This window comes from Oncorhynchus gorbuscha, linkage group LG10 (genome assembly GCF_021184085.1).
Source record: "Oncorhynchus gorbuscha isolate QuinsamMale2020 ecotype Even-year linkage group LG10, OgorEven_v1.0, whole genome shotgun sequence".
Classification (NCBI taxonomy): Eukaryota; Metazoa; Chordata; class Actinopteri; order Salmoniformes; family Salmonidae; genus Oncorhynchus; species Oncorhynchus gorbuscha.
Window position 1 is genome coordinate 67,978,440 of NC_060182.1, and position 17,653 is coordinate 67,996,092.

Sequence of the window (17,653 nt, forward strand, 5' to 3'; positions counted from 1 at the left end):
TGCATATGCCCTGAACCTGCGTGCAATGAACGCAAGAGAAGTGACACAATTTCACCTGGTTAATATTGCCTGCTAACCTGGATTTCTTTTAGCTAAATATGCAGGTTTAAAAATATCTACTTCTGTGTATTGATTTTAAGAAAGGCATTGATGTTTATGGTTAGGTACACATTGGAGCAATGACAGTTCTTTTTCGCGAATACGCACCGCATCGATTATATGCAACGCAGGACACGCTAGATAAACTAGTAATATCATCAACCATGTGTAGTTAACTTGTGATTATGATTGATTTGATTGTTTTTTTCTAAGAAGTTTAATGCTAGCTAGCAACTTACCTTGGCTTATTGCATTTGCGTAACAGACAGGCTCCTCGTGGAGTGCAATGTAATCAGGTTGTTAGAGCATTGGACTAGTTAACTCTGTATTTTTGGACACCATTTTTTTTTTTTTATGTATTTAAAAAAACATTTTTTTTTACACCTTTATTTAATCTTTATTTAACTAGGCAAGTCAGTTAAGAACACATTCTTATTTTCAATGACGGCCTAGGAATGGTGGGTTAACTGCCTCGTTCAGGGGCAGAATGACAGATTTTTACGTTGTCAGCTCGGGGATTCAATCAATGTAATCAGGTGGTTAGAGCATTGGACTAGTTAACTGTAAGGTTGCAAGTTTAGTTTAGATGGTACAATGATTTTCTACACTATACTTGAAATTAGGAGAACTATTAACATTTTAGTGCATCTTTAACTTCTTGTTTTTGTTTGGGGGCAGAGTTCATTAAAATAATAGCAAAAAACGGAGGGAGATTTTACTGAAATTCTGTTATCAAAATTTGCATCTGTGCAGTTCTTCCACTAAATGTGTTTTTGTAAAATGAAATCAATGTTTTTAGTTTGGCCTACATTTTAAGTGAAAAATCCGTCATGGTGCAATTACCCTTAACAAGTTAGCAGTCTTATGGCTATTTAGCAGCCATGGCTTGGGGGTAGAAGCCGTCTCTGAGCTGGATGGTAGCAGTGAACGGTCTATGGCTTAGGTGGTTGGAGTCTTTGGCAATCTTCTCAGGCCTTGCTCTGATACCATCTTATATAGAGGTCCTGGATGGCAGGGAGCTTGGCCCCAGTGATGTACTGGGCTGTCCTCACCGTGCCCTGTTAGTCTTATGGTTAATTGCTCCTTTAAGAAGTCTCATTGTCATAATTTATTTAAGATATCCAGCACTGGAAAAACAGTAATGAGTAGTAGACCTGTAGTTGCCACTGTTATTGATTCTCCTCACTCAAGAGGACCTGTCCCGACCTGAGATTTCTACTTCCCCTTATCACTGAATTAGCTCACTCTAAAGTTGCCACATTGGCATGTACAGATGACACTGGGTCTACCTCAATTGGGGCTTGCGTGTTACATCAGTGATGGGACCAATGATGTATTTAACTAAATTCAGGGCTACGGGAGCAGTATTCACTTGCCAGCAGTAGATGAGGGAGATGGGGCAGAGTGGGGGGGGGGGGGGGGTGGCACTAGACTGGCTTGTCTTATGGAGCCCCAGTGTCGAGCACAGCACTATGAAACCCACAGTCAGTAATCCCCAAGGGGGTGTCCTTCTGCTGTTGGAGTGCTTGCACGCATTTACCAAATAGGCTGTTATTAACACAGAGGGGATCTCTCCCCCACCCCATCCTCCAGCCCCTGAGCCCAGTTCTTCTCAAGGCGATGAGAATAAGGGCCTCTGTGGAGCTTGTTAAAGGGAGGTGAGGTAACCACTCTGAGGGATTTGATTTACTGATGGTGTTACAATTACTAGCGTGGATGTTTTTCAGCACAGCGTGCTTGATGACAGGTTGCTCTTGTTCAAGAGCTCGGTAGGTGTCCGGGCAGCTGGAGAAACCTACTTTGACCTTACAAAATGACAGAGACATGTAAACTTATCAGATTGGTCTGATGATGGCCAAAGCCACTATGTGAGTTGAGGTCACGACCTGACCTCTCAACCGGCTGATGTGTTTCTCTTGGGCAGTGGCAGTGCTGCGTAACTCAGGAGCTTCTCATGACATGAGAGGGGTCGCTGGTCAAGAAGTGGTCCACCTGATCGGGGGGGACTATGAGAAGAGACTGAGTAGGATTAGGTGGTCCAGGAGAGGTGAGACAAGAAATGCAGCAGAGCAGAAAGTGACTGGATAGTAGAGAGGAGAGGTGGTAGGAAGCTGAGGGGGAAGCGTTGCCGCTTGAAATAGTTCTACTGACCTGAATGTTACTCTATGCAGGAAGCTCTCTGAGTGAAGGGCTGTAATAATGTGTAGCCTCACAGAGCGATCCCACCCTGTCTATCCCTCTCTGTACAGCACACCAGGTCCAGACCAGACTACTTTACACCAGAATAGGCTCATCCCCAGATAGTTAAAATGTCTTCTCTGACTGCTGATGCATTACCACATCCTCTTCAGTTCACTAACAGCCAGTCAGTCAGTCGGTCTGCGCTGTCTGTTTTGGCACATTCCTCAGATCCAATAGTGCAAAAAAAATGCAACCGTTGCCCGGAGTTGATGGTGTCCAATGCAAAACAGAGCAGAAAGGGGCCCTTGATCTATCCAGTTGTAATGGACCGGTTCTGATTGATTGGCAGCACGGAAGAGATGAGGTTGTGATGAAAGGGGGGCTGGGAATTGCCAGGGACCTCACGATACGACCGTATGTTTTTTTAATTTAACTTTTATTTAACTAGGCAAGTCGGCTATGAACAAATTCTTATTTACAATGACGGCCTCGGAACAGTGGGTTACCTGCCTTGTTCAGGGGCAGAATGACAGATTTCTACCTTGTCAGCTCGGGGATTCGATCTGGCCCAACGCTCTAACCACTAGGCTACCTGCCGCCTGATACTTAGCTGCTGATACAATATATATTGAGATTCTCATGATTTATTGCGATTCGATACTGCAATTATATTGCGATTTGATGTTCCAAACATAATGCTCACCATATGTCTGCTGCAGAGAGACGAGAGAGCATGAGAAAATTAGTTTTGATCAGTCAAGGAAATAAGTGCTGAAAATAATATATGCCATTTAGCAGACGCTTTTATCCAAAGCGACTTACAGTCATGTGTGCATACATTCTACGTATGGGTGGTCCTGGGGAAAACATGTTGGCTCACGTGAAGAAGATGTAGAACAAGCTATAAGATGAAAAATACCAGAGTTTTGGCACAGATACTGCTGACTAGCACTAACTAATGCTACCTAGCAACAAAAAAAATATTTGCAGTCAAAGTATCAATATAATTTGCTATATGTAACTATTGATTTTTCCCGCATGACTAGAAAGGGGGAGGTGAGAGCATGCAGAATGCTGGCAGGGCTGATTAGGACGTGAGGTCTTCATTGGGCTTGGAGGAGCGGTTTGAAAAGCTGCTTTCTCTCTCAATGGGTCCTGCTTCCTCTCTGGAGGAGTAGACATCGCCTAATGAAAAACACGTTGTCATTAACTCGCCCAGAAGGACCCAAGAAATGCGGTTAACATTCCAGAGAACAACTGAGTATAAAAAAAAAGTAACGGACTAAAACCTGATTTTTAAAGATTACAATGCTCCAAAGTATTTTTCCCCCCTAAGTTTGTCACTCATATTTTAAAATGTTTTGGCTTGAGACACAATAAATTAATGGCTGCCATCCCAATTTAGTGACTGACAATGTTACACTGTTTGTGTGTTATTGTCATTTCTTTCCTCTGCTGTCAATCCATATTTATCTTTCTTGAAAAAGGTTTGTCAGCATTAAGGTGACAGCAGTAAAGATGTGGCCCCAGTGAAACAGAGCCTAAACTCCCTATCAACTACTAAACCCATTTCCACCCCCTGTACCGTCATATCAAACTTCTACTCATATTTTCGTTATGTTTCCAGGAGACCATCATTTTTTATACACATTTCCCTTTTCGGGCCAGTGATGGCATGAAAAACAATAATCGTGTTGGAAATATATTTCAGAGATTCTAGATTGGCAAGATGCATACAGCGGTTTGGAATATTCTGGAAAAACAACCCTGAAGGCATTCTTTCGAAACAACAACATAGTACAGTCTCTACCACAAAGTCCAACCAAGGTGCACAAAATGAAGAACTAACTGCATGCATCTCCAAAAATATGAATCCACTCTGGGGGCAGTTAATAACAACAACACAACACAGTGATGGAGGATCTGGCCCTTCTAGGTTATTGGTTTGAACATAGTGAACTGGGACATAATGTGAATAACAATGTGCTGACCTAAGTCCATGCATACTAAAAGAGTAAACACTCTGACTCTGATTTCATTATCCCCTTTTTTTCTGTAGATCAAGAAAGCCTACCGACAGAAGGCCTTGACATGCCATCCAGACAAGAACCCAGACAACCCAAAAGCAGGTGAATGAAAATGACATGGCACGATGTCCATTTCTCCTCACCTCGTATACCTGAACTCCATCGACACTAGCTACGTCCATCATTGTGACCTGACACACGCTGAGAGAATATAGTGTGCGTGTGTTTGGTGTCTTGTATGACTGGGAGGTTAACATGGGTATTCATGTGCAGTGTGGCCCTGTCAACAGGCAACAAGCTTGCATCTCCTCTCCTAACCCACAACATTACATGCTGAAATCTCCTCCACGAAACCCTCTAGAGTCTGACCTTGCTGCCAGATGGACCTCCATGGCTAACCAGAGCAAAGGCTTCCCACAAGCCCTCCAGCCATGCGGGCCGGTCCCAGCCAGACAGCATGACTAGCATTTCTCCAGTCAGCTCCTTTGGCACTATGCGGCTTGTCGCCAACAAACGTCAACAACCAGTTTCGGAAGTTTCAGTATAATTCTGTGTCAGGGGAAAAAAAAATCACTGTGGCAAAGGCCCGTCGTAAGGCATGTTTAAAAGTGAGGTTTGTGCGGTTGCTGGATTCCTCTTACTATCCCTGATTAAGTCAAAAATGGGAAACAAGGGGGTAATGGGGGGGCTGAGTGGAATAAAACAATGAAATTGACCAGAAATGAAAAGGAGAGGTTGAAGAATGTTCTCTTTCACATCACATGCACTGATTTACACACTCGCACGAGAGGTTAAGAGCCCTGAGACTGTAGCCCCAAGGGATGGGGGGGTCAAGTTCCACCCCCCAATATTGCACCCCCTGTGCTGTAATAGTCTGAGCTGCTCCGGCCAATGTGGCACTCCAGCAGGCTTTCATTCAGCCAGCCCTGCTCCATGTGCGTAGGTAACTTGACCCGTCCACTTCCACCACAGTCTCTAGCCTTCTGTTTGTGTGCTGCTTTTCTCACAGGGAGTAACAGTAGAGGTCCGTTAGATAGAAGAAAAAAACTCCCATAAGTGAGTGATTTAAGCGTGCAGTAGTGGGGCTGTTATGAGCTGGGGGTTTGCGGTGCTGGGGGGGTGGATAGAGGCGAGCGCCAGGGATTTGTGTGGTACTTGTGATTGCCCCTGTGGCCCCGTAGGGCTCGCAAATGGGAGATGGATTGAGAGGTCTGGGTGGATTTATGTGGGAAAAGTGCGAGTGGATCATTGGGGAACCAGGTTTCGTGAGACTCCAGGCACATTTTAACGCAGGAAATGTCTCCGTTTATGTCAGCCCCGGGTCCTGCGTTGGCAAGGAGACATCACAGAGCACACGCCTGCTCGTTTTTTGAACCTTGCCTCATTTTCGGTCCTCTCCTCCACACGCAACGCTCTCTCTCTCCTCCTCCTCCTCCTCTCTAACCTCCCCTCGCGTGTTAGCAGCTCACTAAGGTATCATTACCTTGCGTTGTTAACCTTTGTCCCATTTGGTTGCTGTTTTTTAAAGCTAACATTCTACACATGCACTATGGTCCCCTTAACCACATCTTAAGTCCCCACTGAGCAGGACTATGAAAGAGTGTATGTTTCGATGTACTGTACAGTATTTATTATCTCTAGAACATGAGTGTCCTTGGTGTTTCCTCCCCAGCTGATCTCTTCCACCAGCTGTCCCAGGCCCTAGAGGTGCTGACTGATGCTGCTGCCAGGGTAAGACTCTCTGTCTGTCTGATACTCACCCATCATCCATACCCCCCTCCAGGCCCTTTTTCTCTCTTCTCTCCAACTGTTCATCACATCAGACTGTCCTACTCTCTTCTGTGTCAGGCTGCTTACGATAAGATCTGTGCTGCCAAGAAACATGCGGAGGAGAGGAATAACAAGCTAGATGCTAAGAGGAGGAAGATCAAGCTAGGTGAGCCCTCAAACCTGTGCCATCTCAACAAGCACTTCTCTCAGTTTCACAAAACTGGCTATTTAGGATGATGTGTGTGTGTGTGTGTGTGTGTGTGTGTGTGTGTGTGATTTTCACAGACTTGGAGGCCAGAGAACGCCAGGCTGAGGCCCATAGTGCAGAACAGTTCCAAAACACCAGAACTCTAGAGGAGGAGGTAAGAGAGATACAACTCCACAGCATCCTAGTTTCCTACTCTGACCGTAGAACAGATCATACAGGCACGTTTCACTTGAATGCCAATCCCTCATCTACACACAGTCAGGTGGCTAAAACAATCGGCATCCTGGAGGGTAGATGAATCAGAATATACAACACATGCTCAGCTCACCTGCTCAACCTCGTGAATGCTGCATCGCACACAGTCAGCCCCAGAGTACAGCTGTTCCAATCACTGGCTTAGTGAAGGTAACACACACAGCCATCTTTATTCTCGGCCCCCACACCCTCTCAAACAGTTGAGCCTACCACTGTTATTATAATGCACACTTTCACGTGTTTTCCTTGATTGACCTTGAAATTCACTAAAGACATGGGCAAACAACAAAGCTGCAGCCATATCTCACGAAACCTGTTTACTATTATTTATTATAATTTTTTCCCCTCTCCCCAATTTCGATCTTGTCTCACCGCTGCAACTCAGCCTCGGGAGGCGAAGGTCGAGTCACGCCTCCTCTGAAACATGACCCGCCAAACCGAGCTTCTTAACACCCCCTTGCTTAACCCGGAAGCCAGCTATACCAATATGTTGGAGGGAAACATTGTTCACCTGATGACCGAGGTCAGCCTGCAGGGTCCCGGCCCGCCACAAGGAGTCGCTAGAGTGCGATGAGCCAAGTAAAGCCCCACTGGCCAAACCCTCCTCTAGCCCGGACGATGCTGGGCCAATTGTGCGCTGCCCTATGGGACACCCAATCACGGCCGGTTGTGATACCGCCCGGGATCAAACCCGGGTCTGTAGTGACGCCTCTAGCACTGCTATGCAAGGCCTTAGACCGCTGCACCACTCAGGAGGCCATAGAAGCGTTTTCATTCCTTGCCATATCATTATTATTTCCATTAGGCAACATTGCATGACTTGATACACTTTGCTCATAAAGTCAATGGTAAATAAAAGGTTTGGGATGCTTTTCATGTGAGTCATGATGACTTGCACTCAGCCTGTTAAATGCATGTAGTTATGGGCTGTGTGTGTTGTGACTGACTGACTGGGAGTGATCACCAGTAGGTGGTAGTGTTCTATTGAGCTGTTGGTACTGCACCGTAGCTGGTCTTTCTAAAAAATAAATAATAATAATGTAAAAAATAATAACTTATCCTAGTTTATCACTGGTACTCTTAAGACGTTTTGTGAATATCGGCCCAGAAACCATCCTTGGGAGAATGATGTTCCTTGTTAACCCTGGGGTTATTGTTCTGTCAGATTGCCCGTCTGAGGGAGGAGGGCTCCAGGCAGCTGCAGGAGGAACAGAGGCTGATCAAGGAACAGATCCAGAGGGAGAGAGAGACACAGCTCCACCACACAAGCACATCAGACTACACATCTACAGGTACTGCACTCACAGACAGATTATTACACTAAGTTAAACAGCTTGGAAAATTCCTGAAAAGGATGTCATGGCTTTAGAAGCTTCTGATAGGCTAATTGACATAATTTGAGTCAAATGGAGGTGTACGTGTGGATGTATTTCAAGGCCTACCTTCAAACTCAGTGCCTCTTTGCTTGACATCAAGTCAAAAGAAATCAGCCAATACCTCAGAATTGTTTTTTTAGACCTCCACAAATCTGGTTCATCCTTGGGAGCAATTTCCAAACGCCGAAGGTACCACGTTCATCTGTACAAACAATAGTATACAAGTATAAACTCCATTGGACCACGCAGCCGCCATACCGCTCAGGAAAGAGACTCATTCTGTCTCCTAGAGATGAACGTACTTTGGTGCGAGAAGTGCGAATCAATCCCAGAACAACAGCAGAGGACCTTGTGAAGATGCTGGAGGAAGCCGGTACAAAAGTATATACAGTGCCTTGCGAAAGTATTCGCCCCCCTTGAACTTTGCGACCTGTTGCCACATTTCAGGCTTCAAACATAAAGATATAAAACTGTATTTTTTTTTGAAGAATCAACAACAAGTTGGACACAATCATGAAGTGGAACATCATTTATTGGATATTACAAACTTTTTTAACAAATCAAAAACTGAAAAATTATTCAGCCCCCTTAAGTTAATACTTTGTAGCGCCACCTTTTGCTGCGATTACAGCTGTAAGTCGCTTGGGGTATGTCTCTATCAGTTTTGCACATCGAGAGACTGAATTTTTTTCCCATTCCTCCTTGCAAAACAGCTCGAGCTCAGTGAGGTTGGATGGAGAGCATTTGTGAACAGCAGTTTTCAGTTCTTTCCACAGATTCTCGATTGGATTCAGGTCTGGACTTTGACTTGGCCATTCTAACACCTGGATATGTTTATTTTTGAACCATTCCATTGTAGATTTTGCTTTATGTTTTGGATCATTGTCTTGTTGGAAGACAAATCTCCGTCCCAGTCTCAGGTCTTTTGCAGACTCCATCAGGTTTTCTTCCAGAATGGTCCTGTATTTGGCTCCATCCATCTTCCCATCAATTTTAACCATCTTGCCTGTCCCTGCTGAAGAAAAGCAGGCCCAAACCATGATGCTGCCACCACCATGTTTGACAGTGGGGATGGTGTGTTCAGGGTGATGAGCTGTGTTGCTTTTACGCCAAACATAACATTTTGCATTGTTGCCAAAAAGTAAAATTTCGGTTTCATCTGACCAGAGCACCTTCTTCCACATGTTTGGTGTGTCTCCCAGGTGGCTTGTGGCAAACTTTAAACAACACTTTTTATGGATATCTTTAAGAAATGGCTTTCTTCTTGCCACTTTTCCATAAAGGCCAGATTTGTGCAATATACGACTGATTGTTGTCCTATGGACAGAGTCTCCCACGTCAGCTGTAGATCTCTGCAGTTCATCCAGAGTGATCATGGGCCTCTTGGCTGCATCTCTGATCAGTCTTCTCCTTGTATGAGCTGAAAGTTTAGAGGGACGGCCAGGTCTTGGTAGATTTGCAGTGGTCTGATACTCCTTCCATTTCAATATTATCGCTTGCACAGTGCTCCTTGAGATGTTTACAGCTTGGGAAATCTTTTTGTATCCAAATCCGGCTTTAAACTATCTCAGACCTGCCTGGTGTGTTCCTTGTTCTTCATGATGCTCTCTGCGCTTTTAACGGACCTCTGAGACTATCACAGTGCAGGTGCATTTATACGGAGACTTGATTACACACAGGTGGATTGTATTTATCATCATTAGTCATTTAGGTCAACATTGGATCATTCAGAGATCCTCACTGAACTTCTGGAGAGAGTTTGCTGCACTGAAAGTAAAGGGGCTGAATAATTTTGCACGCCTAATTTTTCAGTTTTTGATTTGTTAAAAAAGTTTGAAATATCCAATAAATGTCGTTCCACGTCATGATTGTGTCCCACTTGTTGTTGATTCTTCACAAAAAAATACAGTTTTATATCTTTATGTTTGAAGCCTGAAATGTGGCAAAAGGTCGCAAAGTTCAAGGGGGCCGAATACTTTCGCAAGGCACTGTATATCCACAGTAAAACAAGTCCTATATCGACATAACCTGAAAGGCTGCTCAGCAAGGAAGAAGCCACTGCTCTAAAACCACCATAAAAAAGCCAGACTACGGTTTGAGACTGCACATGGGGACAAAGATGGCAACATCTCAAGACATCAGTCAGGAAGTTAAAGCTTGGTCGCAAATGGGTCATCCAAATGGACAATGACCCCAAGCATACTTCCAAAGTTGTGGCAAAATGGCTTAAGGACAACAAAGTCAAGGTATTGGAGTGGCCATCACAAAGCCCTGACCTCAATCCTATAGACAATTTGTGGGCAGAACTGAAAAAGTGTGTGAGCAAGAAGGCCTACAAACTTAACTCAGTTACACCAGCTCTGTCAGGAGGAATGGGCCAAAATTCACCGAACTTATCGTGGGAAGCTTGTGGAGGGCTACCCAAAACGTTTGACCCAAGTTAAACAATTTAAAGGCAATGCTACCAAATACTAATTGACTGCATGTAAAATTCTGACCCACTGGGAATGTGATGAAAGAAATAAAAGCTGAAATAAATCTCGCTACTATTATTCTGACATTTCACATTCTTAAAATAAACTGGTGATCCTAACTGACTGAAGACAGGGAAGTTTTACTAGGATTAAATGTCAGGAATTGTGAAACTGAGTTTAAATGTATTTGCTAAGGTGTATGTAAACTTCCAACTTCAACTATATATATATATATATATATATATATCTCTCTCTCTCACAAGTTGGATTATCTTGATGGGCACTTCTTACATACCATATGGTCTAGCTGTTTCCACAACAGCTCAATAGGGTTGAGATCTGGTGTCTGTGCTGGCCACTCTATTATAGACAGAATACCAACTGAATAGTTCTTGCATAGTTTGGAGCTGTGCTTTGGGTCATTGTCCTCTTGTATGAGGAAATTGGCTCCAATTAAGCGCCGTCCACATGGTATGGCGTTGCAAAATGGAGTGACAGCGTTCCTTCTTCGAGGTCCCTTTTTACCCTGTACAAATCTCCCACTTTACCACCAAAGAACCCCCAGACCATCACATTACCTCCACCATGCTTGACCGATGATGTCAAGCACTCCTCGAGCATATTTTTAGTTTTTTTTCTGCGTCTCACGAATGTTCTTCCTTGTGATCCGATCCGAACACCTCAAACTTAGATTCGTCTGTCCATAACACACACACATATATATATATATATATTCACGGTCCACCACCCTGTTACAAGCTTGTGCCAAGCTACAAGCACGGTCCACCCCCCGGCAAGCACTTGTGTTTTTTCAGGTTAATCAACAGTCTCCTGCCGGGCAGCAGGCCACATAACAGTCTGAGCTGCTCAGGCCAATGTGGTACTCCAGTGCCCTTATAGAACTTTATTCTTGAAATGTTGGTGATGTAACAATACGAGCGCGCCTCTGACAGTTCATTCTACCTTCTCTAATTCTATGCTTTTTTTTGCCTCTGGTGCTGTCTGTCAGACCCACTGCCAATCCTGTCTACTGAACCAGGCCAGTCAACAGGGCAGTGAGCAGCCAGTCGGACATATATTATACAGTACACACCCCGCCTGGACAGAACAACAATGGCTTGTCTTTGACTTAGAATTTGTTACAGTATGTTGCTTAGGAACACAACTGTTTGGAATATTAGTATGAAAGACCTATTTTTGTCCTTTGGCAAAGAAATGACCTAACTACATAATACAGACCTAACAGAAACATATACAGCTTCATCATCTGGTCGACTAGTATTCTAACTCTTATTATCATATTTGCATTTGGGGGGAAAATATGCGGGTTCTGGGCTGTAGCCATGATAAACCGTTGTCTAAATGTCTAATAAAGGGATGTGATGGAAGTCAAGGTTGTGGGAGATGAGGGCTTGGCCTGGCCCCCCTTTGCGGCTATTCACTAAGTCATGCAGGGTCAGCACGTCTTCACCGAGACCCTCTCTGCTCGCATGCTATTGGGCCTCTGCGGTGAGGCCTTCCTGGAACAATGCCCTGTTATGGCTCCAGAGGCGCCCAACGGGTCAGCCGGCTTGGGACCAGTACAGTACGGTGGGGGGGATGAACAACCAAAGGCTGATCATGTATGACCTGCAGTGATGCGAGGCAAGCGGTCCTGTCCGTCTCCCAACGACGGGACAACAATTTCTTGACTACTGTGACGGAGCCCTCCCCGACCAACCGCACTTCTCATTTTTTTTTTTTTGACATTTTTTTTGTCTGCCTGAATAAATAATAGTTTCTTTTGTCTTTCTCTGTCTCTCCCTTTCCCTCGCTCTCTTGCAGACTCAGCTGTTGGAAGGCATTCCAAGAGCAACGTGACCCCCAAATTAAAAGTAAGTTATATTGCTTTTAGTCGGGATTGGAAGAGGGGTCAGTGTTTTTAGGGTTGAGATTCTTGAAGAAGGAACATGGGAAGAGAGGGAGAAGAGTCTCCGTACTGGTGTCCTCCTGAGGAATCTTTGACGGGAGTTAAACCATGGCCAGAACCTCCAAAGTATTTCATTAGTAAGGGGTTTATGATGGAAACCAAGACATTTGGGATATAGTAGAGAGCACATACACTCCTCCCCAAGTGCGTATGTGCCCTGTTCCTGTCTGTTCCTCTCCTCCAGTGTACTGTAGTCCATCGTCAGGAGAGCTGTAACTACGTAAATAGAGGGTTATTATATTTCCTTTGGAAACCACTCAATCCACATCTATTAAAGGACACGGGGGATGTTAGCTAATGTCTTTATATATTTCATCTTGTTAAAATGTCTGATACCCATCAAGAGCGGTGTATCCCCTAAAGAATCCGTTTGTGTTAGGAAAACAAACATCAGGGTTGAGGGCTGAGTCTTGCTACGGTATTAAACATATCATATTCACGTACTGTACGTGTGAATATTGTTCCATACATTGCTCTAAGGGGTAGTTGTATCTGATAGTTGGGCACATGCAAGAAGTCAGTCAGTCAGATTTTGCAGTATTGATAGATGTAAATTAATGACATCTGTATCATTTTCATATTACAACGTTCAAGCCGTATTGTTCCTGGCCCTATAGCATTGTTCTTTCCTTCAGTATTCTAATACAACAGGCTCAATTTTTGGTATCTTATCAGTCTTTTCATCTTTCAATCTGACAGAAATTGAATAATTTTGTTGATGTTATTTTGGTATAGAATATATTCCAAAACTACTGGGGGACATTGACCCTTACATTTCTAATACTCCTCATTGATTTCAACAGTGCTATTTGGAAGTTCATCATAAACCATTGTTGTCCTCCCTACTGTGGCAGATTCTTTGACAAGACTGTTATTTTTCGTGTGAGGGTATTTGTTTTTGTTCTAAAATATTTAGGTATTTGCGGCTTCCAAGCGTGCGTATCAAATGTACCAGAGCAGTTGGGAACTGCCAGGAAACTCCAATCTCTTTAGAGTTGTTTAGACTACCAGCAACATATACAGCAGCAATGTGCTGGAGCAGTCTGAAATTTGGGTATCATCCAAGATCGGCTCTGCCTTGTTAGAAGATTAATGGGATACAAGGTTATCGTTGGGTAGGGGAGAACTGCCTTGAAAGGAGAAAGCACATTTTCAAAATAATTGTTTGAAAAAGAATGGTGTGTAGAATGGTGAATTCCCAGAAAGGCTCCCTCTGACAGTGAACAGAGTGTTGGTCTGGACCTACTCTGGCCGCTTGCCTTTGATAATTCTGCTCCAGATAGTTAGCGAGATAAAGTCTTGACCCTGCAGGGTTATGAATGGAATTAGCCTGTTACATAACATCTTACTCAGAGAGCTAAGCACTGGGAAGAAGAAGCATTTGCAACTGAAATTATGTACAATTCAGATAATTTACTGTACGTAAACCTGAGTCAACTTTTAGCTGTCAGCCAACATGCCAGCCAACAGACACATGCATTGATCTGATTTTCTGTAATATACCATTGCAATGCTTAAAAGCCAGATCAATGCCAGTGGGCTGGACAGACCATAATATTGTGACCATAACCATGAACACCAAGGTTCCAAAGAAACCCCCTAGGATTGTGGTCAAAATGCATTTGAAAACATTTAATCATGAGCTATTTCTAAATGATTTGGCTGCTGTACACTGGGAGCTGATTTATCTAGAGGATGATTTAAATCACGCTACAGGAATGTTTTATTGATTTGCTCACTGAGGTAATGGACCATCATGCCCCTATAAGAAAGAGTACAGTTGGTGCTTGTCCATCTCCATGGATTGATGAACTGGTGAGGCTTTTTCTCAAAGAAATATGGCAAAAGTCTTAGCAGCCAAGTCAAAATTAGAAATTGATGAACAGAATTATAGAACATTATGTAATTATGCAGTTAAATTGAATCAAAAGAGAGAAAAAAGTTATTTTACAACAATGCGTTTATTGATTGTAAAAATGATTCTAAAAAGGTATGGAACACAGTTAAGGGCTTACTTGGTACATCTATCTCATCATGCCCATCTAGTGTGGAGGTTGACGGAGAATAATGACAAAATCAGTTGATTTTGCAGATTTTTTTTTTACAAAGAATAATTAAATTACTGAGCAACAATGTAAACATACATTCTTCCAAACAAGCTATTGTCCAATGGATTGATGATCATATTATGAGCAACAAGATCTGCTCTTTTAGTCTACAAACAGTGTCAGTGGAGGAGGTGTTAAACCTATTGAAGTCATTACCTGATGGTAAATCTACAGGTTATGGTCTTATGGACAATTTTTTGCTTCGCTGTGCTGCTCCCCTGATTGCAGTTCCACTGAGATACATTGGTCACTGGAAAAGGGGATGTTTGCAAATGTATGGAAGCATGCGAAACAGTGTACTATTCCGAAAGACAGCAAAGAACCCATTACTCCTGCCAATAGTCGACCAATTATTATACCCCCTACACTCAGTAAGATATTGGAGGATATTGTGAGTAGACAAATGTGGGAATACATGGAAAAGAATGATCTGATTACAGCCAATCAGCATGCTTATCGCAAAAACAATTCCACTACCACTGCATTGGTTGACATGACTGACCAGTGGCTCAATTCTATGGATAATGGCAAGTTTGTGGGTGTACTATTTTTTTTGATTTTAGTGCATCATTTGATTTAGTGGATCATGAAATAAGTTTGACAAAATTAACGCATTATGGTTTTAAGGAGGTAGCATTGAATTGGGTACAGTCATATCTAACTGACAGGAAACAGTCCACCTATATCAATGGTTCATTTTCTTCCCCTCGTTACACTGTGGAATACCGCAGGGCAGCTGCCTTGGGCCACTTCTTTATTTAATATATACCAACGATCTTCCCTATGCCTTAGCTGAAACTCAAGCTACTATATTTGCAGATGATACTACAATTTATGCAGCAAGACAATCAGTTCAACAGGTACAGCATGCTTTACAAGGAGATTTGGAGAATATCGGAGTGGGATTGCCAAAACAAACTTGTTTTAAACACCAAGAAAACAAAAGTTTTGTTGGTCTGTTCAACTAAGAAAAGGCCAAAACAGCATGGGATACATTTAAGTATGGAGTAATCAAATCAAATGTATTTATATAGCCCTTCTTACATCAGCTGATATCTCAAAGTGCTGTACAGAAACCCAGCCTAAAACCCCAAACAGCAAGCAATGCAGGTGTAGAAGCACGGTGGCTAGGAAAAACTCCTTAGAAAGGCCAAAACCTAGGAAGAAACCTAGAGATGAACCAGGCTATGTGGGGTGGCCAGTCCTCTTCTGGCTGTGCCGGGTGGTGATTATAATAGAACATGGCCAAGATGTTCAAATGTTCATAAATGACCAGCATGGTCCAATAATAATAAGGCAGAACAGTTGAAACTGGAGCAGCAGCACGGCCAGGTGGACTGGGGACAGCAAGGAGTCATCATGTCAGGTAGTCCTGAGGCATGGTCCTAGGGCTCAGGTCCTCTGAGAGAGCGAAAGAAAGAGAGAATTAGAGAGAGCACACTTAAATTCAGACAGGACACCGAATAGGACAGGAGTACAAATTGAAGAAGTGGCAGAAACCAAACTATTGGGAGTGCAGCTAGACAACTGCTTATCATAGTCGTCTCAAATAACTAATCTATGTAAAAAAAAAAAGAATTTAAACAGCATGCATAGCTAAATATTTACCAGGAAAACTTCTTCAGCAAATAACACAAGCATTAATTGAGTCAGGTGAACTACTGTTCTGTGGTCTTGGGAAATGCATCATCAAGTGAAGTTAGGAGGCTGCAGAATGCACAGAACAAAGCAGCAAGGATTGTTTTAAGGCGGAGATATGGTTCTTCTGTTGCAGTCATGTGCAATGTTCTTGGTTGGTCATCAATCGACAAGATAATTGAAAAAAAACATGTTTATTTTATTTCATAATATACGTAATTTAAAACGGTCAAGTTCTATTCACAGCGGTATTCAGTTGGTAAGAGACAGACATTCCGTAAATACTAGGAATAGATTGTCCACCATCTATGCGTTATCCAGACAGAAAAGAGAAATAGGCAAAAGATTCAATTTGGAGGAATAAAGAAATTGAATAAATTAACTGAGCAAACTAGAAACCTTTCAATATATAAATGTAAACATTTATTTTAAAATGATTTAAATATACTACATAGAACTGTTGTGGGGCTATAGTAGATGAAGAATCTATATTTTTTTAGATTGAGTATTTATTGGGTCATTATGTTACTATATTATGTATGTTTGTAATAGTGTGTTATATGTGCAAATGTGTTTGCATTATAAATTGTATTTTAATGTTTAAAGACTCTAGGAAGATTAGTCCAAATGGGGACTAAGACATCCAAATAAAATCAAACATTATAGAGATCATGGCTTCATTACATTGTATTTGCTAATTATGTCCAGAGCTAACAAGGGGTTCTCAGAATAAATCTCACATATTTCTGAGTGAATGAGTGACCCTCACGTTAGATACATGCCACACATATATACTTCTCTGGATCCGTCTGTTTTGCATTAGGTGCTCATTAAAAGGCCTGGTGATGTGTGTTGCGTTGTGGCTAGCAGCAGGTGAGTCAATGTGCTGTCTCCGGTCCAGGGCCCAGTCAGCCCTGTGTTAATTTCAGCCCTCTCGAATGCACGTAAAGCTGAATGGAAATTGACTGCAGGTCTCCCAGGTGGTGGTGGGTATGCTCCAAGACCTGAACAATATCCCCCTGGAGCACCACTCTGCTCCTTGGCCTGGTGCAGAGGCTATTTCCTGCTTAAATCTACGCATGCCATTAGAACGTGACAGTGCCAGTGTGTTCTTGCCACACTCTTCTCTCAGCTAGGCTGGAACTCCATTATCCCATTACTCCAATATCCGCTGGTTAGACAGTTTTTGATAGTGAAGAAATTAAACTTCAGTGCTGATGTGTTCACATGGGTTCAACAAGTTTTATGACATTCATGAATTCTATCCGGTGATCAATAACCCAAGACTGGCAGGGTTGAAACACTTTAGTTCAGGCCCTATGTTCCTCCAGGACCCAAGAGGATTAAGTAAGTTACTTCTATAACCAAAGATGGGTTATTTGTCTCTCTGTTTTTCTCTCCTAACTCTTTTTATTTTTCTCTTCAGTTAAAGTGGAAGTGTAGTAAAGAGGATGACACCAACGGGGGCTACTCTCAAGACTTCATTTTTAGCCTTCTATCAAAGGTGGGTGCCCTGAACGTGAATCACCAGATACCACCGCATGGCTG

At 42.9% G+C, this 17,653-nt stretch overlaps 1 protein-coding gene across 1 annotated transcript in view; it reads left to right on the forward strand.

The window, feature by feature from the left end:
- LOC124046418 (dnaJ homolog subfamily C member 17-like) overlaps window positions 1–17,653 on the forward strand; it is a 49,936-nt gene that overhangs the window by 5,367 nt on the left and 26,916 nt on the right. Inside the window, exons 2-8 of the mRNA XM_046366766.1 lie at window positions 4,340–4,409; window positions 5,980–6,038; window positions 6,156–6,243; window positions 6,363–6,439; window positions 7,706–7,832; window positions 12,215–12,264; window positions 17,532–17,609. Coding sequence (XP_046222722.1) covers window positions 4,340–4,409; window positions 5,980–6,038; window positions 6,156–6,243; window positions 6,363–6,439; window positions 7,706–7,832; window positions 12,215–12,264; window positions 17,532–17,609 — 549 coding nt within the window. The remainder of the gene's footprint in view (window positions 1–4,339; window positions 4,410–5,979; window positions 6,039–6,155; window positions 6,244–6,362; window positions 6,440–7,705; window positions 7,833–12,214; window positions 12,265–17,531; window positions 17,610–17,653) is intronic.